General features: G+C 38.8%; 2 protein-coding genes across 6 annotated transcripts in view; one reads left to right on the forward strand and one right to left on the reverse strand.

Annotated features, from left to right (window-relative positions):
• LOC108746902 (uncharacterized protein C9orf172) overlaps positions 1-4,857 on the forward strand; it is a 27,591-nt gene extending 22,734 nt beyond the window's left edge. For all 3 annotated transcript variants that reach the window (XM_018483989.1, XM_018483991.1, XM_018483990.1), the window contains one exon: positions 1,592-4,857. In XM_018483989.1, the coding sequence (XP_018339491.1) occupies positions 1,592-2,862 (1,271 nt within the window). In that variant the 3' untranslated portion in view covers positions 2,863-4,857. The remainder of the gene's footprint in view (positions 1-1,591) is intronic.
• Positions 4,858-9,478: 4,621 nt separating this feature from the next.
• Positions 9,479-26,218, reverse strand: part of LOC108747028 (wiskott-Aldrich syndrome protein family member 3) — a 24,380-nt gene continuing 7,640 nt past the window's right edge. For 2 of the 3 annotated variants that reach the window (XM_018484243.1, XM_018484244.1), the window contains exons 2-9: positions 13,990-14,330; positions 13,711-13,864; positions 13,506-13,620; positions 13,236-13,268; positions 11,917-12,218; positions 11,410-11,720; positions 10,821-11,240; positions 9,479-10,679 (exon numbers count right to left, since the gene is read on the reverse strand). In XM_018484243.1, the coding sequence (XP_018339745.1) occupies positions 10,498-10,679; positions 10,821-11,240; positions 11,410-11,720; positions 11,917-12,218; positions 13,236-13,268; positions 13,506-13,620; positions 13,711-13,864; positions 13,990-14,263 (1,791 nt within the window). In that variant the 5' untranslated portion in view covers positions 14,264-14,330 and the 3' untranslated portion in view covers positions 9,479-10,497. The remainder of the gene's footprint in view (positions 10,680-10,820; positions 11,241-11,409; positions 11,721-11,916; positions 12,219-13,235; positions 13,269-13,505; positions 13,621-13,710; positions 13,865-13,989; positions 14,331-26,218) is intronic. The other variant, XM_018484245.1, reaches the window with a different exon arrangement.

Genomic DNA, 26,218 nt, shown 5'->3' on the forward strand with positions numbered 1-26,218 from the left:
TCTTTTCTCACATATCTTTCTTTGTCTTTAAAGATCTGTCCCCCTTTTAGCAGCGCTTCCTATATTTTCCAGCGATCTGTCTCAATTTTGATACGTGTTTGTTTCGCGAAATTTTATTTTCGACGCGCTATCGAATTTTAAAAGACTTTATTAACACGATTAAAAATTGCGTTAACATTTGAAATTTAACTTTCTAAAAAGTGCTATATTTAATGGGAGGATCGACAATTGATTTTGCTTCATTAGACTTGATTGTATACTACATTTATTTTTAATGCGGGAAACGTAGGAAAGTGCGACTAAAAAGAACAGATCTTCTATGGTTCTGTGCACGATCAAGCTTGATGGCACGTGGGATAGGTTGGATACACAGATTGGATTCGTTTTTGCGCGAACTTGTAGCAATGCGCCCACTCGCTCTTATTATATAAACAAGTCTTTTCTTTTTTTTTTTTTATAATTGTGACTTATATTCATCGAATACATGGCGTATGGAAGTAAAAAAAAAAACTTGAAAAGAATTTCTATTAATATTTTCAGAGGAGTAATATACGCATACCTGCAAGAAATAAAAAGAGAATTTTCCGCAAGAATTTCTAAGAGAAATTTTCAGATTAAAACGGTTGAATGAAATGTTTCTATTTACGAAATTAAAAATTAGATTTCTCTCTTTCTTAAAGTTAAATCTCTCACTACGATAATGGAAAGTTTATATCGCGACATTATAACGAAAAAAATCTTTCGAAAGGAAGAACTAATTTCAATGGCAATTAATTAAAAAAAACCTTAAATATGTTTGTTACCAGTAATTTACGTACTTTTAGAAAAAGTTTTGACATTTTTTTTTTCTTTATAGAACTCGATATATTTTCATGATACGTTCCTTTTAGTTAGCTGTCTTGTACTTTGAAAATGATTTCAGTCTAGTTGTTATTTGCTTTAATGCTTTAGTTTTCTTAGTTAGATAATTGCTTCAAGTACTGAGTTTGCGAAGCCATCACTGACACAAGGAAAATGCGATTGAACGGCAAGGAAAGTTAGACTGTTGAGGGGAGGTGAATTATTATACGTACGAGTGCGTCATTAAAAGATACATCACGCCGATCACTGTCATTCACGCTCATACTTGCTTACAATCATCATGTCATTGTGCTTAACGCGTTTCTCGCGCTGGCTCTCGGTGACGATGACGGAGGAAAGTGAGAACGAATTCTCTCTCGTTCGACATTACTACACAAAATCATTTAGTGCCATTCATCATGTCGCAACGTAATAAACGTCATCATTTTCCATTTAATGCCATTTGGTAGACTGACTCGAGAAGAAGAGCTCGCTTTCAAACCGTGTTAAGATTCACACTTTGAAAATATGAAAATTAGGTATTGCAAAGAGCGCTGCAGAAATCTGGCAAGAATAAAATAATCCGCTTGAAAATACGCATCTTTGCTCACTATTAAATCTAACACGATAATTGCGAGACGAGCCCTTCAGTTCAATCACGATCGTTCTCCAACCTCTCTCATCGTCTCTCCTATCCCTCCAGCCTGTCGTGACTTGTATTGATAAAGGCAATCGATCTGACCTGTCGCAGAGTCAGCTAAGAGCGTGATGGACGTTCATCAGGCAACCGTCGACGATCAGCGCAACTTCTACTCGGGCGAGCTGGTGAGACGGAAGAGCGAAGGCAGCGACACTCTGCCCTCGCGAGCTGCGGTTGTCGCCGCCGCCGCCGCCGCCGCCGCCGCAGCTACGTCCTCCTCGTCGTTGATGCCGCGCGGCGGTGGCGTCCAGCCGCGTCACCGCAGGGTGTCTTTCGACAATGCCCAGGACTCCACTACCAACGGCAGCTCGGCCGCCATGGACAAGGTAGTGCGGTGCCGTAACAACAAGTGCGGTAACTCGACCACCCTGGCAGAGGCGAGGAGGACCTACAAGAGCTGCCACAACTGCACCTGCCTGTACTGCTCGCGCGAGTGTCGAAGAGCCCACTGGCAACGCCATCGCAGGACCTGCCTTCATTCGCGAGCCGGCAGCCTCTGCCGCCAGGTACTTTCCTCGGCGAAGGAGGACCCGGCCACCCTGAAGCACATCTCCGCCCTCGCCAGACGGGGCTACGCCGGTCACGGCCGCGGCGCGGTCAAGTGCTTCTTCTCGAGCCCCGAGGCGGCCGAGCGTTTCGTCGGCAACGGCTTCGCCGACCTCGGCGAGCCCACCTACGTGCGCTGGTCGGACTTACTCCCGGGCGAGATGGGCGCCGAGCTCTACGCCGAACTGATGCGCCTCTGTAAGACGTACAATCCGGAAACGCGGCTGGTGCTCTACGTGGCGGTGTGCGTGGTCAGCGAAGTGCCGACTAGCGGCGCGGTCAGGTGGGAGCGGCAATTGGTGTCCAGGTGTGCGAAGATCAGGCTCGACGGGGCGGCTAAGCAGCACGCCTCCTCCTCCTCGGCGTCTCCGCAGGCCAGGCGGCGGCTGTCGCAGCAAGCACCTGCGTCCCCCTGTAACATCACTAGAGAGATGGACTCGCCCGAGACCCTAGTCTTGACGTCGCTACCCGGCAACAACGGTCAGAACACGCCACGGAAAGCGCGAGAGATCAGCTTCACCAATATACAACGGCAGCTCAGGCTCAGGGGAGTCTCCTTGAGGAGACACTTTCCCCAGGTATACCGGAAGCTTTGTTCTTACGTGGACGGCTCGGTGGACAAGTTCGCGCCGGTGACCATCTATCCCAGAGATCAGGCGTCCGGTAAGAGTTTCATGTGTATCATCATGCTGGACGCGGAGCCTGAGCGTCTTCAACTGTTGCCCACGGACTCGTCCAGGGTGAGGACAGTGGACATCAGCGTGGAGCAAGAGTGAGAGCCGTGTTCGGGTAGAACGAGATTCAAGAAATCGGGAGACAGCTCGAGACACGTCGCTCAGGATTTTCCTCAGGTTCACTCACGGGCGAGAGACGGTCAGCGACGTCTTCGTCTAGACGGAGCTCTTCAAGATGAGGACTACCGACGTAGTCGGCGGCCGGTGCAAGAGCGGAGCAAGAGCGAAGGTCGCACATTTGAAGAAATGATCAAGATTATCGCAGGGGATCGCGGGAGGGATTTGCTCAGAATTTTCCTAAAGTTCTAGAGAAAAAGATCGAAGATGGCTACTGACGGATGCCTTCAGATTGAAGACGGCTTCATCAGTCAGTGGAGTCAGATTTCGATAATGTAAAAGTTTAAAAGGTATCCTAATTTCGTCGGATATCTTTTGAATGTTTATATTGTCCGTGTGAGAGAATATTTAGAGTAGAGGAGTATCTAGATGAAAAATGCCGAAGTCCAGATGGATCTAGAAGGCTCAACACACATTTGAGCTTACAGATTGTGCTCGTATGATTTCACACACGCAAGACATGCATACGTAAACAAAGACTTTTTCTATCTTTCCTTCTAGAGAAAAAAGAAATCGAACGCACGGAAAACGACAAGTATTACTCTGTTCGTATCCATCCTCTTTTTCGATACCCTAAGTATCGCGATCGTATGAAGGCAATCCTCCGTCGGATCCATTTCGGACATCCTCGATTTGGTCGTTGCTGTATGAGAGATTTATTATAATCGTTCGCCAGTGTAAGTCTTATTGAAGAATTATTAACGATCCTTGCAATCCAAAACATATATACGATCAAGAACTTCTAAAGAATATTTGAAGAAAATTAAATAAATATTTTCACGCATTAAATAATATTTTATTAGCATGTCACAACGATTTGATAAACCAAGTAAAATAGTCTATATATAGTCATGTTTCTTTAACGATTCTTTTGAAGGGATTGGAAGGATCAGTGACGATTTCAAGAAATTCTCGGCGGATGGAGCGGAAAGTAAGATTTAGAGTACATCGTTGTCTCTTCGTTCAACTTTGCGTTGTTTAAATATTTTATCGTATATATTATATGTAAAGAGGCGAGAAACATTTTTTCTCAGCGGATACATTCACGATCGATCGCTACGGAAGTTTCGCTTGGAGCCCGACTTTACCAGAGACGGAGAATGAAAATCGTGCAATGCCGAGCCTCGAAAGGGAATATATATTTCAAGAGTTACATTGTACATTTTAGTTTGCTCATGCAAATGTCATTATTATAATTACGACTAACCACGGAACGCCTGCCTTACTTACCGGCATGTAAATATAATTCCCGTCGTTATTAATCGGATTAATTTAAATAATACGCGCGAACGTAATCACGAGGTTCTTTTAATCCGCACTCCTCCCCTTCTTTAACACACAAAATGGAAAAAAAAAAAAGATGAACGCGATAGGTCTCTCGGAGATGCGGTATCAAAGATTTTGCCACAAGTATGGCGTCCACGTTCATGACATCGTGCCAAATGAGAAAAGCGTGATAAAAGTCGCGAAAAGCAAACTTTCGGAACGTTGTCGCAGAACATCGTCACTTTTTCGATAAATATAAACTTCTAATCTCGAGGGAACGCGCCACGCGTAGAATTTCGGTGAAAAACGGCGGAAAAATTTTTCCGCGGATTAACGAATCGCCAATTTTATTAATAGTAAACGTAGCTTTAGGTCGAGGTTGCGTCACAAGAAACGACATTACGAAAGGCTGAATCTCTTTCCAGCGGGAAAAGAGGAAGGGTGATCGATAATGGGTGCCAATGATAACGAGAGACTTACATCATTACTTCGTATAGCAATATAAAAACGTACCGGAGGGAAAAGGGAAAAGTTGCAATCCGAAATTACGCGAGTGTCGCGACGTCATCGAGTGACGATTAATCAAGCAATCGACGATGCTTCGGTGATCATAATTTAATAGATAATTAATGGGGGGGGGGGGAGAGAAATCGCTAACGAAGGAACGGAGGACGGAAGCGAAGACTTCCTACGCTAGTTGGTAGAAGTCGATATCCATTTTTATCGATGACAATGCAATTTTTATCGACGACGAAACACGATGGAAAGTAAATGGAACCAAAAGAGGATGCATCGCAGTGCCAATAATAAAATGCCATCGATATTTCTATAATCGACGAGGAATATATTCTATTCGCTGTCGAGGAATTAAAGGACGACAACTTACATATGTTCCGCATACACCGATCACGATGATCCTTGCAATTATTAATTTCGATTAACCGGATTCTTTTGTATGCGTAGCGAGAGCATCGAGTTATTATCAACGTTCAATCGATCGTTAATATCTGTTACATTATCAAGCTTGCGACCAATGTTGATCCCTCATTTTACGTTTGTATATAGCGCTATTAAAGGGATATATACATATAGGAAGGAATAAAATTAGGGGGTAAGAGAGCGAATTCGCTAGCGGGAGAGGAGATTAAAAGAAATCGATCAAAATTCGAAAGTAGACGGCTTACCGAAGATCAGCCCGTTACCATCCTCGATATAGTTCCTTTTCCTGTCTCTATTACGCGAACGATTATTGCGACTTCATTATACAGGCTGTATAATAAAGTGTATTGATTTCGACGCTTTGCGATACATCTTGTATAAATATATTTATATATCCATTCCGCTCTAGAAATATATAAGGATCAGTGAGGATACGTCGGTTGGAAAAAAAAAAAACACTCAATTTTGTTATATTAAAAATACAGCGTGTTCGTGAGAGATTTGTATTAAAGAAAATTTTCTTTCTATATAAAGGAAAGTTTCTTGGAAAATACATGATTAAAATTTTTTATTATTTATATATACACTTTTTACTGATTCGAAGAAAAATCAAGAATGTTCAATAGTCGAATACTTAATTAGTTGTCATAAATTCATCAAATATTTTAGTCCCATCGGAAACGTCTGCTGTAGAAATTGAATAATTACAACTTAGCAATGATAAGAAACTCTACGGACACTCTGTATCTTTTCGACCGATTTGCGAGAAAGCTGTTGCTCGGCGTTGTAACTAATCAAGACGAGAGAGAGCTAATCCGTAAAAGAAAGAAAGAAAAAAAAAAAAGAATTAAACGATCCAATTGATCAAACGAGCAATCAGCCCACGCATAGTCACTCTAAAGTCTAAAGATATCGTTTCAGCGTCTATTTATCGGTGCTACCAGAATGTGCTATCATTGTTTTCGCATCTGTGTATGTCTCGATTTTTCAAATAAAATGTTAATTTTATTACATAAGCCCACGGTGTGAATGCCCTCGCCAAAATAATTTGAAAGATAATCGGGACTGAATAAAGTAGAAGATATAATGATAATTTCTTTAATCTGTGGATCAAAATAAAAAAAAAAAAAGCAGTACGTTTCAATAAACGATTGAAAAACGCTTTTCGATCTACACTGAGATCACTGCCGATTCAAAGGAAGTGACTTTCTTCGACAATGGAGAAAACCTGGAGTGGAGGATTTACGAAATTTTTTTGATTTATTTGGCTTTGTACAGATTTGCTACAAATTTATTATTATTAATAATACCATCGTATATTTGTAACGGTGTGGGTAAATGACGTTCTTGCAGCCTGGATGGATCTCTCGCGAGTCCCGGAGACCGATTTGAGCCCCAGACCGTTCTCCGTCTTCAAATCGTATAGGATTTCTTTCCCTCATCTCTCTCAGATATTACCGATCCCGAACGATCCCGACGACCGTTTCTCGAATATATATATATATATATATATATATATATTTGTATCACGAGCATACACTTCGTTTTACATAAGCTTTGGAATACCCGTGGACATTAGGTACACAACGGCTTTACAATAATTTAGTTTTTACGGGAAACCCCTTGCGGAAAGCGCGGTTGAGACGAATGACAACTATATTTATTTCGTTCATATACAAACTCGCACGATATCGAGAAGCTTACATTATAAAAAAAAAAAAAGAAAAGAATTCCGTTTCGCCTTTTCCCTCTTTCTTCCCCTCTCTTCTCCTTAAAAAAAACCTCCGATAAATACTGTGTCGTAAATTGGCGAGATAGCTAAGAATATCCTTTACGTCTAAGTGTCCTTATGTCTAGTTTCGATCTGCACCGAAGCTTCTGTAACTCTTAACGAGTATCGTTACGTTGTCTTTTTTTATCATTATATTATACTTGCGCAACATAACAATGTAACAATAATGACGCCGTCATTAGGAATTACAGAATCCGCTGCGCGCTGTTTGCGCGTATATCGGATGCGCCAACATCTTCGTGAAAGTGATAATGTCCTGACAAATTTTGTGATCGAAAAATATTTAAAAAAAAATACATAAGAAATAAAAGCTCTATTTTTTTTTAGAAATAGAGCATTTGGCGCATCCTGCACGCAAAATAAGAATTATTCAAACAAAAAGTAGCATCTCTGACGTGAAGTACAATTTATCTAGGAAGCCAAACGATATCATCCCACTCCTGTCATTATCGAATTACTTCCGCGACTGTGAAATGAATAATGTAACGAGTACAATTTGTTCGTGAAATGCTTCTGGCTCTCACGAGGAAGTTGATCGCTGTACAGGAATAATATTAGATTTATCTAAATCAGAAATCAAAGTTGATTTGATTAGTCTATGGAAATCGTGCGCGCGATGTTCCTATTATTTTTAAATCGCCTGTTCTACTTCGTCCAATTCCAAATAAATTAAACTTAAGCTCGGACTGTCGGGCACTTCGCTTTCCGTTTCAATGAGTCTCGTTGATTATTGTTATATGTAATTATAGTTCCCACGTTCAAAGCACTCACGTAAATGTACACACGTCGTTGCCGATGATTCGCATATTATTTTCCCTCTCAATACATTTTGTATGTAATTATGCTTATTCGATTCGAGCCGATCGAACAACGTGATACGGATTAAACTTTATAAAATAAAAAAGACACACGTATAAAGCACAAACTTTACAAAATTTTCTGAAAAAAACTATCTGACAAACTTAAAATCGACTACTATCTTCTGAGACAATTTTAAAAAATAATCACGGAGAGTGTCAAAATTTCTTCGTCCAACGTTCTTCTAAGCAAACTTTTCGAGTGTCCATTTACCTGGTTCAACAGAATCGCCCGTCCCATTTTCGCGTTACTTACAGAAGATTTGTAGTACGTACAAGAAAATTTACAGATCTTACTCACAAGGAAATAGCGGAGGTAGCGGAGAAAAAAACGCCTGTTTTCCTCACCACCGCCATGAAACTTCGCAATAAAATTACCGCGACCGATATTTTTTTTATAATATTCTATAATATATATATTTATATATAATTATATATTTATCTGTGTATACATATATATATACATACATATTTAAATACATGTATGTAGATATACATATGCGTACCGACTTATCTAGAATCGTCGTCGTCGTCGTCGTCGTCGTCGTCATCGTCGTTCGAAGCCAACATCGATGCAAAATAAATCACAATCGTATTTCTTCCTCCCCGTTTACTCTCCGATTGGCAACTGTGTTCCTGCGCAGTTAACAATATATCGTGTTGCACATGCATCTTTTCTTTTGTCTTCTTCCCCATCGAGTTACACGCTAACGAATACGCTAAAAAATATTAATCCTCTCTCACGTTTAGCCGTTCTACGTATTTTGGTTTCTTGACACGACGTGGCGAAAGTAATCATTCCGTTCAAGCATAAAACAAAAAGATTCTCTTAAAAAATGAAGATATTTATCGCATAATACAGCAATGGTGCATGCGACAATATATCATACGAAACGATTTGATAAAAGAGAAATGCGGAAATAGAAGAACTAGCGTGATTATTTTCGCATCGTCTTGCGTATTCCTATCAGCGCCGTAACATGGAAGATCACGACTTGAAAACGAAGGATAAGAAAATTCCAGGAGGACTCTCGCACAAGGATACGAAAAGAGCTTCGATATTAAGGTTTCTATCTTACAGTCTCGTTCGAGAGTACCCAGTCCTGCGCCTTTTGGTTCAAACTCGCGTCGTCCTGTCGATGATATACGCTTTTAACGCGGAGCGCTCATCTCTATGGGGTAAGTAGAGACGCTTATATATTATTAGTATTACTATTATCTTTATATTATTTATTTATGTGTACGTATGTGTGTTGCGTGTGTGTTATGTGTGTGTGAGTGAACGATCGCCATGCATCATCGTACAGCATCGTCATGGAATGTGCCGGGAAGAAAGTTCTACCTGGTTCTACTTGGTGTGTCACGACTTTGGCAAGTCGATGTTCACTTTCTCTGTGTGCGCATATTTTTGCCGACAGTTTGAACGCCTCGTAACACCATTATTATGACCAGAATTATGACTCGTTTATAAATATCAAGCTTACGCGTAGAAATCTAATAGTTATCTTAACATCTCTTTTTATTTAGTGTTTCTTATATTCTCAAAATTCATATAAATTTATAGAAATTTATGTTTTCTCGATGAATTTATACAGTGATTATATAATAACATATAAAATAATATATATATATTATATTATATATGTATCAATATTCGCAATATTAATATCTAAACTGTGATCTCTGAGATGGCCATACAAATCGGAAATATGCAGAAGATATTTTAGTTTGAAGCGTACTATTTTAAGAAGACTATAAACGTGGCGTTCAACCTGTCAGCCGCCTCTTCTAGGATTTTTCTGTCGTTCCAGAAAATCCTGGATCTACGAATTACACTATTAACTAGTGCTTGATCTTCGCATTATATTTTTCTTACGAGCTCACGAGTGCTCCATTCGCTGCACTCAAAACTCAAATTGCGATTTGGTTAAACGACATTCGTAATTGAATTGATCGCAATTTGCATGTCTTCGAAAACGTTCTAAGAAGAGTGATTCACAGAGTGATTAAACTAAACGATGCTATTGCTTTGTCGACTGACTGACCAGTCGATATTGCGGAATAACTTGTGAGACAAAAGTACGACAATATGATTGACGATCCTATAAAGTTGTCGAAACTCAAACACGTCTTTCAAGAATTCTTTTTTCAAAAATTTAACTTCTAATGTTTCTATTGTTTTCGAATAGTATTTTGTGTTCTTTTTGCAGAATGAATTTCTTAACACAAAAGATTAATACAGGATAATGACATCAAGAAAATATGATATCGATATCATTTCAATTTCTCATATTATATAATAACGCAATGAAAGGCGCGAACAATTATGTCCATTAATGAAGTTTACGTTGTCTTTGTTTGGCGAGCGATAATAAATTAAAATTCTGTTATTAAACCTGTATATTCTCCATAACGAATAATCTCCGTTGAGAGGATTATGTATAATTATGCTTTTATATTTCAGAATTTACTTCGATTCTATATCTTGGAAATTCGTAAATTCTAAATACAATTTTTAAAGCACGCGAACGTTTTGTAATTCCTCGGAAACGAGATATCGGTCACGGAGATACGAGAAAAGAAACGAAATAGATCGGCTCGCTACAGCGCTGGAGAGTGTTATGGTGGCGTCGAAGCATCAAAATGAATTAATCGTCGGCCGTTTCCCTAGGAGGCAGTAACGGCGGCGGATGATAGGGAGTTGGGTCACGCCAGATTACTCTCCTGCTCGCCCCATCCTTCGCTATCGCATTCGCTCTCTGATGCCGAGTCGCTGTCACTGAACTCAACGGCGACGCGACGTGCCAGAATGGATGCGACGTCGTTGAGTGCATTCACGCGCTCCACCTCTTTCTGTTCAATCTTCTCTACCTTGCGTAGTTTTATGCCTGAGAAATAATTGTGCCGGATAAAATAATGTTACTTTTAATTACTGTAGAATTACTCGATATCTGAGATTTTCCAAAATACTTCTAAGCTTTATTCTTTTTTGAGTTATTTAAAAGTCATAAAATATAGATATAATTTACCATCGCGAATCGCCTTGAGCAAATCATTTCGCGGGTCGACCAATGGGATATTAGGGTTGACCGGTTTCCTTAGCTGGCCGTCTACAATGCTCTTCAGAGGCTTTAGTTTCGGCGGATTGGTCGCAATCATCTTCGCGATATCGCCATTTGTTAGCGGCAATGGCGCCGTAGGTCCATTAGCGACCGGTGGAGGAGGCGGCGGTGGTGGAGGTGGCGGGATGTTGCATGGAGGTGAGATGGGTCTTGGCGGAGTAGGATCTGGGGTAGGGGGAGGTGGTGGAAGATCCTGGGGTGCTGGATCTGTCTCATCTGTACCCAATTGGCCTGAATGGTTCGGTGGCGTCGGTGTCGAACGTTGACTTGGTAGAGGACTGTCCGACCGACTTCCGCTCCTATTCAGCAAGTGTGGCGGTATGGAACCTGAAATATTGACAATAAGTTGTACAAAATAAGTTATTACACTCCTTAGCTTTTAAAAATAATTAAAAATAATTGTAATATATATTAATAATTATTTTATATGTTGAGAAGATATAGTGTCTCAAATATAATTATGCTGTAAATTAAAAATAATATTTAACAAATGTACCGTTCATGGAAGGAGGAGACATGGTTTCTCCTGGTGGCGGAGGTGGCGGCGGCAGGGTATCCCTGCCGGTGCTCATGGATCTTCCCCTAGTTGGAGTGTTGTTGGCGGATGCCACTGTGGGCGTGGAATTGCTGGAAGCGTTGCTCGGCGGTGCCGGTGGCGGTTGCGATGGCCGTGACCTGCCGCCCCGACTCGGAGTACTTTGACCGCCAGGACTCTGATACGCATCGCTACCGATCGGTGCCTGACCAGAGGCGTAATGTGAACCATATGGATTCTCATCGTAGCCCTGAGTCATATAGTTCGTTCCCCTGTAACGAGAGAAAATTGTTAATTACACGTAAAAACATAAATCTGTAAATTCTACAGCGTAAAAGAAGTCCACAGTATTAGAAAAATAAAGTAGAAGCACAGAATGAAAAGTATTCCGATTATTAATACATATTTTTGACTATCTATTATTTAAAATTATCTATTATATTATTATTGCCATGTCGATATTTTCACCTGTAGTGATCACCGGAAGACGGCGGGCTGTACAGATGCTGCTCTTCTGGGGGGTAGCTTCGTCGCAATTCAATGCTGTTGGGCCTAGGTGGCCTGGGATCCGTCATCACCATTCCCAATAACGCGTCATCGGGCTGCACATTGTGTGGTGCCCTATACTGCACCGCCTGCGTTGGCATGATATATTCGCCATGGCCAACGGCCAGTTGCCGTTGTCGTTCCCTCGTATTATGCGGTTGCCTCACACGCTTCTTATGCCTGCCACCACCTCCGCCGCCACCCTCATTCCGAGGCCTGTGCGGCTGTTTCGCGAAGAAAAAGGTGATTTTAATATGCATAACGCAAAAGAGATAACGAACAAGGTGCATCGCATGTAAGTCAAGCACAATCGGTTTAATTCAAGAACATCCCGACGATTGATCCAGCGACTGGGGACATTTTTTAAGTAAATTTTAGAGTTGCAATTGGATAAAAAAGAAGTTATTTAAAAGCGATATCATCGTTTCTAAACCAAATCAGAATTTACTGGATCAATAGTTAAGTAGGACATAAATGTATATGTGTAAAAAAAAAATAAAAGTGGAGCCCCACAAAATTATCACTTGTTAATTTTGCAACAAAAATTCATTGTCATGAGAAAAAAGGAGAAATATTCTTTTGTTCACGGCAACACTTTTATTTTCTACGTGACACATGGTAAAGTGGAGATGAGATAATCCTGAAATGAACAATGAGACGATCAAGATCGTGAGGGTATCGGTGTCGATCGAAGATGAATCGGTGGATGATGAGTATAACGCATTTCTAAAAAGTACATTCAAAACTTGCATGAAAATTGCAAAGAACGACATTACATAAGTGATCCACAAAATGACGGTAGGTGTAAGAGATTTGTTTCGAGTATCAAAGAACACAACTCAATTTTCGGAAAGGATAGGAAGGGCTTCGAGTCAAGATCAGGCCCTGCGTAGATGGAATCTTTGCTCCCTTTCTTCTCGATCCCGTCATCAAGAAAGTCGACAAACTTAGATTTCGACAAGGAAGTCTATTCGCATTCGATCTACGCAAAGTGATATGTCGCCACTGAGAAAACGTGGCTATTAGCATAACTACAAAACTTCGAGAAAGCGAGCATCTAGCATCAGTCTCTATATCAGCGCGCAAAAAGGTCGGTTAATGAAAGAAAAACCACAAAGAGGGTGATTATGTGATGAGAGTGAAGTGGCGTTCGATCGATTCACTGAAATACTATTGGATGTTTCGTAAGAGGGATAAGAGAGATTAAAAAGAAACTACAAAGATCCAAACCATCGACTTGCCTCTCTGAACGGTTCGGCATATTCAGACTCGCTCTACAACGAAGGGGACAGTAATTCAATAGTTAGAATCGCAGTATTAGACAGGTTAAGTAATCATAAGAATCTAGTTTGATCTATAAATTCGCGCACCTCGATAACTTCAAAGATTAAGAATCAATTAAACTTGATTGATTCATAAAAAGATTCCGAAAATGATACAGCACGGATGTTAGATAATACAATAGTTATCGAGATGCGTTTTTAAATGCATTATCCTGCAAGAATCCCTACCTTCTTTCCTCGATCATGTAGTTTCTTTTCCGTGTCTTTGAGCATTTCTTGACTCCACAGGTCAAAGAAGTAATTTGGATCGGTGTAGAACTTCAAACCGTCCTTGCCATCCTCCCTGAAGTGAAGGTAATAATTAATGTCTCAGTTATTATTTACTATCTTAAACTATTTAAATAGATGAAAATTAACTAACGCCGCTAATTACCTGTAAATATTAAGCTTATCTAGGGGCGGTGGCGTGTCACATTGGTGATACGTTTCGAGCATTGCCGTCGGCATGGTGTCCCTAGAGACGACTTGCTGATCGAACACCACGGAACTCTTGAAGGCTTTCCTCATGTGTATATCTTGCAATGAGACTGCACAGAAAATAAGAAGACCTCAACATCATTTAAATCTTCATCTTCATGACTTTATTATCTTTTTCTTTCATTTTGATTATTTCGAATCACAGTTAGCTGCATGAATTGAAACAAGCACGTACCTTCCTCTACATTACTATCCAATTGGGTGACTTTGACGGCCAAACGATCTATTCTAGCCTGCAGAGAATTCGCTCGATCACTCAATCCGTGCGCTTCTCTCGCCAGCTCACCGAAGAGATCCTCGGCGTGCCTCGATAGGCTAGATAGTTGTCTGATAGTGTTGGCCAAGGTGCCATTGGTAGCTGCCTCGAGTTCCGATGGCAGCGGGAAGTCCTCAGGGATGGTACCGCGTGCTACGTGCACAGGCTCCACCAATCGCTTCGGGAGTGGCATTTTCGACTTGCCGGCTTGTACCTCCTGATTCCTCTTCGCGGTAATTCACTCACCGCTCTCTCGAGACCTAAAATCATCCACGATTATCATCAAAAATCCACTAGAGCCCTCATAGTCCAAATGTCTTCCGACAAATTACCAGAGTCTAAATATAATTCGATAATAATTACATGTACACCGCTTAGGTTATTTTATAATATGATATAAGAAATTTTTATATCAATAAAGTAGCACAAAAAATGTAATAATAATAAATATATTATCCAAGTACAAAGTTTTTGGACTACAGCAATAGAAAAAACAAACACCTCATATAAAATGTTATATTTTATCTTTCAAAGTAAGTCTTTTGTGACATCCTTATGCTTTATGCACCTTTGATGACAAAACCTCGAAACATTTTTTGAAGTCCGTAGTTGAAATGCTGTTTTTGGAGCACTTGTCATATTCTTCTCTCTGAAAAGGTTTACCTTTCATAATGTTTTGGCGCTTTGAGAACAGCACAAAATCCGAGAGAAATCCAGAGTATGCCAAGAAAGTTGCATAACATCCCTGCATACAAAGGAATAATATCATAAAACAGCGAGAAAGGGGTTGTTATCGAGATTAGTCACCCATTTTACTCATCGGATTTGATCCTTTTGGATTTCGTGCTGTTCTCAAAGTGCAAAAAAATATGATAGAAGATAAATATTTTCGACGTCGAGAACATTTAAAGGAATATGACAAATATTCTGAATAGCATTCCAACTACATGGAATAAAGGAAAATGACTTCAAAAAAAGTTACGAGGCAATATATCAAAGATTACTTTAAAAGATAACGTATAACATTTTGTTATCTGATATGTCTGTACTTTTGTATTGCTGCAAGTCCGGGAACTTCAGATCACATATTTTCAAAAATATAGCGGTGATATTTTTATCAACAATAATCGATTAATTTCGAATAACCCAACGAGATTTTATTACATTCGTAATAATATCGTTTCAAATGCGTTCGAGAACCAGATACATTTTTTTTTCGCATAAATTTGAATTATTCAAGGTGTGATATTCACGAATAATTACAGAGAAAAGTTCGATAACGTGAAGCACTCGTGGCTTCAAATCCCGAGGGCGGAGTCCCTAACAAGATGAATGTTTGATCTATCTAGGGACATCCCTTTGACCCAACCCCTGTTACATCCGGCAGTATGCAAATAGCGGGAGAGATTGAGTGAGATAAATTACGAGAATTATCCAAATCTTAGATATAGTCATAAATACATGAAATACATGAAATTTAATTTGAAAAATGCTTATCAATTCTTATCGTTTATTTTTTTTCTTTTATCTTGCTGGTTCATCATGATTTTTCCACGATTCTCATAAGTGCACGTTGTGCGACGGATTTCGCATGCGTACACACACACACACATTACGTAATCGCGGCCACAAGTGATAACGATAATATCTTATCGCATACTGAACTGCTATTAGCAAGGTGACTGTATTGGTCACCGTTCTTTTTCCGGCCGCGAGTCTGCGAGTAACATAAACGCAATTTTTATGCCGATACGATGATGCGATCGATTATTAATCCGTCATTAAATTGAATCACGCCGCGATTATACTTAAAAAAAAAATTAGGTTTAAGAGCCGTTTATTTGCCGTTACAACTGCAATAATAATTACGTCAAGTTATTTGAAGTTTTTAGAATATTAGAAATTTTAAGTTTAAAGAGAATCTCATTTATATACGTAATAATTATATTTCCTAATCGCTTGTTAATGTACCCTTCCTGATTTCGTGAGATCGAAGTGAGGTTTATTTTTTTATGAGCTCCACTTTCGGAATGACGAAGTAATGCAGCAGGCAACGCCGACATAATGTCGATATAATGGCCATCGACAAACATCGTTTGAACTATCTATCAGGGTCAAGAATATGACCGTGACCAAACACGGCGGCTTTAACGGTGACGACAAAGCCGCGGCAACATGCGTATCGCTATTGTACCTCCTATTAGCAATTAGCTGCCATAAAACGAGCAAATAGAGCTATGCCGGATGTTGCACCTGCGAAGAAGAGAACTGAAAAAAGACACAGCTAACAATATCCTTTTGAAAGTACGGCTCACGTATTTTTTCACACCTCATTATTAGTTCCTACATCAAATTTATTTGCCAATCGTGACAAAGTTACGTTGTGTTGAATCTCAATATTTAAAAAATTACAGATTGTAATTGTATTAACGCTTTTGCTCAAGTATAATTGCTCTGTAAAATAGCATTTTTCATCTCGAAACACCGACGATAATAATAATAATTCATTCGGAAATGATATCCGATAAATAATAACTGATCGAAGAAAAAGAATAATAATTCAATAAAGGACTGTAAGCCATTTAAAACTGTTACGTTATTTATAAATCTCGCAATAGGCGATATCAAAAACAATATAATGCCACGGTCGATCCACATGGTGCAGGTCAATCGACCATGTAGGCACGACCGTGAGTCACCATAGTCTTTACCCCTTGTCATGTCGATGTATCTGTATTTCATTAGGCTCCCACGCAGTCAAACGGTCATTTAGCCGTGGAACATAAACCAGACGGTGCGGGATTAATAATACACGATTCATTTCGCGACCGTTCGAATCGAAAAAAAACCAGACGACATGAAGTAAAATTGCGTAATAAAATGAATAACTTGTCAGCGTTACAAAATACCATATGGAATATTGAGGTAATATCTCCCGAAAAATATATATAATAACTATTCCCCGTGTTAAACGTGTAGATACTTAATGTGAAAAGAGTACGAAACGCAATCTCCGTAACCAGCGAGTAGTCGTAGTTGCGTGTAATTGCGATTATCAAATTTATCGCCGATTCAGACGGCCCTCCCGACGCGCAATTAGAAAGCTGCAATTATACGTGTAAAACATTAACGTATGTGTGTTATAAATTCGTTTCGAAACTTTACTTAAACTAAACGTCTAAGTTGGGAATTATCGCGCCGACGCATATCGATATACCGAATATTATCTCCGTGGAAAGCCAATTATAATATATTTTATCTCCGTCTCATCGAGTTCACTACTTCCGTATCGACGTGCATTTAAATGCTTCCTGCTCGCTTGCTTACTAATGCGAACCAGTGCTTGTGGCATTCAGATAGGTATCAGTATCTGTTAGACTTAAGCATTCGTGCGCTAACAGAGAACCCCCGAGTGCGGCCGAGGAGATTCTCGCGTGCGTCTCTCTCGTGCGTTGTGAATGAAACCGCATGCAGCGGACTTGCCATGGATAGGGTATAAAGCAGTATCTCTCCTGAGGCTGAAAGGTCACTACTACGCCACGGTAGGACTTATCGAGTACTCGCTGCTGTTACTACCACCACCACCACTCGGCGAGTAGTAACCGGAAAGACTTACTCACTCCTCGCAACGTGTCTGTCGGTCATCCGCGTTGCACCTATTTCAGAGTTGCCTATTCAATCGCGACTGCATCTGCGGCGACGCTAACTATACCCGCGATACCGTCGCTCGAAGTTTCGAACAAACAAATTCCGACTCTCAAAGTCGACGACTCTCGCTCGGGATTGCTCGGGATCTCGAAATAAATAATACGTTGTGTTTTTCTCTACCGCTGCGCTGTATTCTACCACTAAAACTTTCTATCCTTCCTTTCGCCAAACTTCAAATACATCTGTTTCATTTCAATTATTATATATAAATGAGATTCTTCAAACTTTATAAATGATTTGGTATAACATTTAATCGTCAGCTTTAACGAATGAGTCTTGAATATACATAATCTACGTAATCTGTAACTGTACACAGAGCGATATAGATAATTTTACACAATTCGTGATGTGACACAAAGCAATACGTATACAACAAGCGCGTACTAATTTAGAACCAGAAGAATATATAATGGTTCGACGAGATTTTCATCGGGAATTTCAAGATCTTATTCCTGAATTGTGTTTGAAAATTTACTTTATCAACGAATGCACATATAAAAAAAAAAATAGGAATTTATATTAAATAGTAAAAGTAATCCGTAACCAAGGAAAAGGGAACAACTCGTGTAAAGAAGAAATTTTCTTTGCATCGCTTAGAAGAGTCGCGCGTGAGTCACTTTGTGCAACTTTCAGAGTCGTCACGGTCTGGTAAATCCTCGCAGCACAGTAAGTCTCCTCTCTTATCTGTAATGCCAATAAATCGCCGAAGGAGGCTTTTTTTTCAACGGCTCGTAATAAAACGAACCGAATCGCTCCAATCCGTTTTAAATTCGCTCGAACAATGGCAAACGGCAAGTGACAATGGCCAAGACGCGGCGGCGCTGATTCCACCGATTATTCACACCCGTTCGCGGGCTCTGCATCCTGGTGCACACGTGCGGCTGTTGGAGCAGAAGAGAATGCACATGTCGACCATATGGTCACGCATAAAACAAGTCCGTGTACGCAAGAAGTACAAGGTCACTTACCCCCCTGCGCACGAATCGATGTGATATTCTGTAACTTTAACAGATATCCGAGATTATCACTCGCTCCCTTCCCGCTGGTCTCGCGCGCGAAGGAAAGGTTGCCCTTTAATTTGCAATACAGAATTGTCCTCACCTTTTTTCAAGAAATTTTCTTGAAAAACCGTTGAATATCTAAAACGCTAAAAATATCAATTTGTAAAATAAATGTATAAAATTAACTAGCTGTAATGTAAAAAAAAAAAAAAAAATGATAATTGCTGCTTCCATTTTTCCTGCTATTATTTTTCCCAGTTTCCAGTTTCGTTTCGCACTATTATTTACACCGTCGCTTCACTAAAATCTCGCGCAAGCGTGGAACGGTCCGCGGAAAAATCTCTGCGTCATTTCGATTCATTCAGTATGTTTACCAAGGAGAAGCGCATACCGACGCATTAGAGCCGAGACGATATCGAGCGATCGAATGGCGTAATCCGACTTAGGCATCGTCGCCGACAACAAAGAGTTTATGCTAATGCCACGACGTGCAGCGATTTTGCAATCGCGAGACACGTGCATCCAAGATTCCATCTTCCATCCGCGAAATGCCACCTCCGTGTCTCTCAAGATTATATTGAAAGGTTGTAATTTTCTAAATGAAATGCAACTCGATCGATCGGCGTTGCTTTATTAATCTAGACAAAAAGCAAACAGTTATTTAGTTTAAGTGTACCGCCCGCGACGCTACAAATATTTCTGTTTCCTCTAATTTCGTAAGCGCCTCTTAAGAAATCTATTTTAACATCCCTGATAATTTAAAAACCATACATCCGTTTTGTTATTTATAAAATAATATATCCATCGAATGTAGGCGGAATTATTAGCTACGCGCGACTAATTAAAGCGTGAGAACTTGGCAAAAAGAGACGGCAGAGAGAAGGGAGAGGGTTCGTATTCGGGTCACTGATAAGGGAAGGATGTGAGTCGTTGAGATCACTAAAACGACAGGTTGAATAAATTATATCGACGTTTATGCGTTACGGGAGCAACGTGCTGAAAAGCAGCTACGGCGCTGCTCTCGGAGATTGCCTGGTCGAGAGATATTTATATCCTGCTTGCTGTGTGTAGAACACCATCGCTATCTTCTGTGTTTCGTAGACGCCACGGAGCTGATGGAGGTGCAGTGACCGCCAAAACTCACTTTACATTTGCGACATTACGATAAACAATATTTCTATTCTCATTATACGACGCTCGCTTGTCACAATGTAACATTCGAACAGATATATAGTATCTATCGGCTATAAATACTCGCAACACACTTCATACTTTTAGTATTTTTTTTTTGTTTTTTTGTTTTAACCATGTTAAAGTTGGACCAATACGACTTTTATCGCGGGATATGTTTGGAACCACTTCTCTTCCGCTCGAATTAAATCTAACTGAAGCAGAGCTCGAGTTAACGCACCATGAACAAGCTTGTTGAGAAGGCACGTGGGCACCTTGGAAAGGCTTTCATTCCTCATTAGTGACATTTACGTCGTTTTGACAGAAAAAAAGTGTCGACATGCCGTAGTTGTAGGTCGTAGCTTCCACCCGGTTTTCGTTCCCGGTTTCCCTCACATAGCTACGGTGAAATTTGCCAAACTTGTTATTTAATTCCCATGAGGAGACTCAGAGATTCCTTGGTTTTCAATGTCATCTTGACTTTCAGAAGTTTCTTTATTTTAGGATTTGTCAGTCTTGCGATAAAAATTTTCAGATTCTTTAATGACATTTTGAAAAGATTCTCCATTTTAAAAAGATTCACGTTCAGTCCCTAAAATCTTATAAATGATTTACTGCCATGTAAATATAAGACTCCCTGGAAATTCACTATATATTTATATAAATTCAAAAATCCCCATCTTAACTTTCAAGATTTCAAAAATTGAACTGTATACAAGGAAAAAATTATGTATAACAGTGTTAATAGTATGAACCAATAACAGTCTAATTGAAAATAATCTTAGTCAATTTTTTATTCAATGACGATAAAACAAATAATATTTTATTAAAACAAGAACATATATTATATTTGTTTCATTATGTAAATCAATAAAATTATTTTTAAAATTATAATAATAATTCAAGATTAGATCGACAAGAATAAATTAATTAACTAAGAGAAAAATAATCTATGAATTATTTCTCTCTTAATTAATTGCTTTATTCTTATCTAGTTTCGAATTATTATTATAATTGTTTATATGTGTCTCTCTGAAAAATGATGTTTCTTGCACTAATTATTGGTTATTGCGACAAATATTGCTGAACCCTCGATGGTCAAATTTGAAGGACGCCCACAGAGAATTTGGGACATCCGGGTTTAAATCCCGACTGAAGTAATATTTTTCACAATAAATTATTTATAGTTTTTGAAATGTTTAACATAATTTTTCACTTTCTCTCTCTCTCTCTCTCTCTCTCTCTCTCTCTCTCTCTATTTTCTTTCTTTCTATCATATAATAATTGATTTTGTACTACAATTTTTTTCGATATGTTAATGTCTGAAGAGGGCTCAATCCGGTAGCCAAAAACTTGTAATTTTAACTGTGTTTTTATTATTTATTAATTTTTTATTTTTTATCATATATTTCTTTAATTTTACTTTTCTCTATTTATAATTTATTCTTTTAACTGTGTGACTTTTTTTTTTAAAGAAATGTGTTGACTCTTACTTTGCCCTTTATTTATTGTTATTTATTTTCTTTCTCTCTCACTTTAAATCTATGCGATATTGCAGTTGTGCAACGACCAATAAGCGATCTAGCTTTGCCTGATAAAGTCAAGCCCGATTCCGTTCGAAGCGGCTGACGATAGGCTCGCTTTTATATACTCCTTGTCGACTTAGCAGCTTGATCAATATGTCTCGTGCGCGAGCAAGACAGCGAATGCAGAGGATCGATTTGCTCGGCGTCGACAATTAACGATCGTTTCGCGCCGAATCTCAATTTAACGCGCCTCGAATTTCACGCTCTCGATATCGCGCTCGACATACTGTCGAGTGAAAGCAGATGATTTATACAGGGTGTTCCGAAACGCTGACGAACGAAAATCATGATTGCGAATCGTTGCAGTTTAATTAAATACGTTTTCTTCCTCCTTGGATTTTTTTTTTTTTTAATTTTTCAAGTTCCGTGAAATCAAGTGCCAACAACTGTGAGCCTTATCGCGTTGAAGTAACTTGTACGTTCGTTGGATAGAGAACCCTGAAGATATTTTTGTCGACCCTCGCCCTGAACTAAATCAACGGAGAACGAGTGTCGAGGGTGCAACGCATCAGTTCTTCGATAGTGGAACTACAACCCCCCCCGGATATTGAAGTGGGTGATATATACTCCACATTCGTACGTTTCGTGAATATACTTTGTCGTTTTGGAATTGCAAGATATAAAATTTATGTGCCCAGAATAGATAAGAGACATAATTAGCTTGCGATACCAAGAATCCATTAAAAAAAACTAGAAATTATCAATGTAAATAAAGTTTATAGATAGAAAAAAATTTATAGAAAGCTCATGAAGTCTAACGTCCATAATTAAATTATGGATACAGAGAATTATAAAAAGTCAGTTACAGATTTAAGGATGTACGAATTCAAGGATCTGCGAGGCAAGTAAGGATTGAAGTATCCCTCACATTTGATAAGTATGCACTTCCGGTTGTTCTTTCACGCAATATGTATTTTTGTCGCACGCGATATCGTAAACTACGTTGGAAATCGGCGTGTTCGATCGAGGGAATCGAATGTCGAGAACCGGTTAGTTAACCTTGTTCTGGTATTGAAAAAAAAATTTTTTCAAAAGTAAGAAATAAAAACGTTAGTGAGAAACTCGTTCACCGAGTTAATAGCAGTTTCTTATACTACATCCGCAAATCTCCACATTAGTAGTTAATCAAAGTTTTCCCGAAGTATAACATGCCCGTTAAATTATTCTTTTTTAGTTTTTATTCGTAGCTCTTCTAACGTTATTAACAAGAATTTCCAATATCTGATCACAGATATTAACAATGTATACAGTTTGCACATTAATTATCTATTTTTAATGACAATAAAGTAGAGACTTTTAATATACTATTTATGAGATTTTTAACCTTAAAGAACCTGCATCTTGCTTGCACACTGAGAAAAATGTCTGATTGAAAATGGACGAGTCAGAAGATTCTGATTATATATCGATCAGAATTCCGGTTATTTCAATTAAAATTCTAGTAGATTTATTTTCAACTAGAATTCCAATTAATCCAACCAGACCAGATTTTTCTCAGTGCAGATCCTGATTATCGTCGATAAATTTCATAGACCGTTTGCTCCTTTATTGCTTTAATATTATACGGGAGATGACTGAGATTGGAACTGAGTGAAATAAAATTCTGATATTTTAAAACGTTGAAATTTTATTTTGTAACTTTTCGATTTGTTTTATAAAAAAAAAAAGTGCTGTGTGGATTGTACTTGACGAAAGAATCGCGGTCTACAGACATATAAATATAAAAGTGCCCTTCGAACGAGACTGATTGCCAGAAGAGGCGAAGAGATCCTCTCAAGGAAGGGAGGATTTCTTGGGGAACAAAAAGCTCGACCACGAGTGGACAGTGGCACAAAGTATCGAGTAACATTCGTCATGGTGACTGCGGAGACGTCGACCTCGGATGCATCCCGGTCTTACTAGTCGCGTATATTATATTTGTGTGCGCGCGTATATAAGTGAGTGCAAGCGTGTACACAAGTCGATTTCGCAGCACGGCAGATGCGCATCTCCGCGGACAGATTTAATCCTCTTTCTCGAATAGAGAGAGGCGGCTTTTGTATATTAGAACGGTAAATTGGACGAGAGCGGAGACAATGACTTTGTAAACGATCGAGAGACGGTTACCTTCCTTCCTTCCTCGAACTCGAATATTTATATACATGAAATATTTATGTCCAAAAACTTTGGAGGCCTCCAGCAAAGAACTGCGGCCACTCAAACCACGTACGTGCCAAAGGTCAGTGCACCACAGTTGCTGGTACGGAATTAACCTAACTATACAGTGTAGCACTCGTACAATCGCTTGTTTTCCAGATTCTCAAGTGCGAGCTTAGGTTTCCAATCGCGAGAGTTCGATTACTCAGAAGAAGTGATTTTCCTAAGAAGAGAAACGAGAATATCGACGTCTCTATTCGAAGATAAATATTTATTGTGCATCAAGCGCATTTACGTGCATCGCTGTTATATTATTGTAAAAAAATATACTGCAGCAGCTCTCATAAAGATATACTTCAAGAAAAATATACTTGACTACCGCCGTCTCTTGAGTCGCACATAAGTAATTAGCATAATTGATTGTTAACGATTGGCCGCGACGTCGATAAATCAGCGAGAGCGTATCATACGTGTTTAAAATCAACGTCGTTCCTTTTTTCATGCACTAAAAAGAAATTTATTAAATCTTAATAATATTTCTTTAAAGCAAATATTTACTTACGATAAGTAAATGTTTGGTAAAAAAAAAAAAATGATAAGTTAAATCAAATAATATTAATTGCTTTTAGTACCAAATAAATATACGTTTACGTTTAGTAAATATGTTTACTTAGAACTATTCGAACATTTATTAAAATTTAATATTTTTTTCAGTGTGGGGCGTGCACTGATAACGATAAAGACTATATAGAATGACGAAGCGTCAGTGAACGCCTACACGGCGAGAGCGACAGGATCGAAACTTGATTGAATCTCTGTCACCATCAAATTCTCTTTCCTGATTTTTAAATGATAGTTAAGCTCCCGTGTCAATTGAGCTTTTAACGATTCAGCAATATCTACAGGTGCCATAAATGTTAGAAGAATCGGGATATTTGCGAAACTTACAATGATCAAGAATGATAAAGAAGAATTACATGACATAAAGAAACATTTTGTCATCTTCCTTATCAAATTGGCTGTCATCTGATTCTACCATAATTCCATTTAAATCTGGACTCTTTTTAACTTGTCTTTCAAAGCAATTATTTATCAATGATTATTAATATTTATTACCGCTAAAGTTTTTATTGATTTGCAAACATCTTGAAAGAAAGTTGAGGTGTCACTAATTGCTATTGTGTCAATTTGCCAAGCGATAAGCTGCCATAATCTGTTTATCTCACGGTTTAATATTTGCGATCGAGATATCCTTCTTGTTGATATTATGAATCACAATTTTGGTGGAGTTCGCAATGAATCGCATTTTCCTTAGTCATAAGTAGCGTCCGTTCTGTGGACACGCGTTATCATTCACGCGATATCGTGAACCAAACAAACGCACACAGCTCTGTTTTAATTATCCTAACTGCGAGAAAGAGTGCGAGTTACACTTGCAAATGAAAGTCCTGGGTAACAATCGTGTAATTTTTTTCTTTAGAGCAGAAACATGAAAAGTGAAAATTTTTATGGTACGTGCACACATGTGCATACAAAAAAAAAATGTTCACTTTTCACGTTTCCATCCTAGGGAGAAAATTACACAATTGTTGCCCTGGTTGTGTTCAATAATAAAAAGAACAATAAAAATAAATTTAATGAAACACTTTTGCAATTTTTCAGAGGAATTTTTTCCGCAAAGGTCCACACAGAGCTTAGTGAACGGACTCGAGTTCAATATACTGTGGACACTCACATACATCTTACACATCGCATGCTCTCAAATACGCTTTCTTGAACGACAGCATGATGAAGAATAAAAAAAAAAAAAAAAAAAGTCAAAGAAGAGGCATAAAAAATACATCTGAGGCATAAAAGCGGCGATATAATCCGAGACATAAAAAATATCTCCTATCTCGTTAGTGCTAAATGACTCTATACCAGATCATTTTAAAGCGCTTTTATTAAATCTAAAAGAAAGCAGAATTTTGTATATTTTTCGAAAAGCATCAGAAATATTGTTTGAATACTTTGAATTCAAGCGAGAAAAATAATGAAGAGTCTTATCTAAAGATAGTTAAAATTAGCACGCGCGGTTTTCTTTTCGTTCCCAGTCAGGACGTTCAGTTCAGAGCGGGCTGAAATACGCCTATTGACCAATGTCAATAACTGTAACAGTGCCAACGAATGCGGCATTTCCTAGCCTAGTTTCCACGAGCACGCGGACTTCCCTCACCCCTCTCTTTCTCTCTTTCATAAAGCTCTCTCTCTTTCAGTAAGCTTAATTACATAGGTCTTCATACAAACACGGATTAAACCGCAATCGTATAAAATTTGCGATAAAGCCATAAATGTAGCCGAACGGTTTCCTGAAGAAAATAAAAAAAATTCGTTTCTTATAAACACATCTATCTAATTCGTCGATAATTAAATTAAAAAAAAAATTGCACAGTCATATTAGTCTTAAAACCACAAATAAAATAAAATTTCCTCTAAATATGTTTTTCTATTCGTCGAGTCCTCTCTCTCTCTAAAAGGTACAAGAAATTATTTTATTATTCTATTGAT

The sequence above is a fragment of the Trachymyrmex septentrionalis genome, unplaced genomic scaffold (assembly GCF_001594115.1).
Source record: "Trachymyrmex septentrionalis isolate Tsep2-gDNA-1 unplaced genomic scaffold, Tsep1.0 scaffold19, whole genome shotgun sequence".
In the NCBI taxonomy this organism is placed as follows: Eukaryota; Metazoa; Arthropoda; class Insecta; order Hymenoptera; family Formicidae; genus Trachymyrmex; species Trachymyrmex septentrionalis.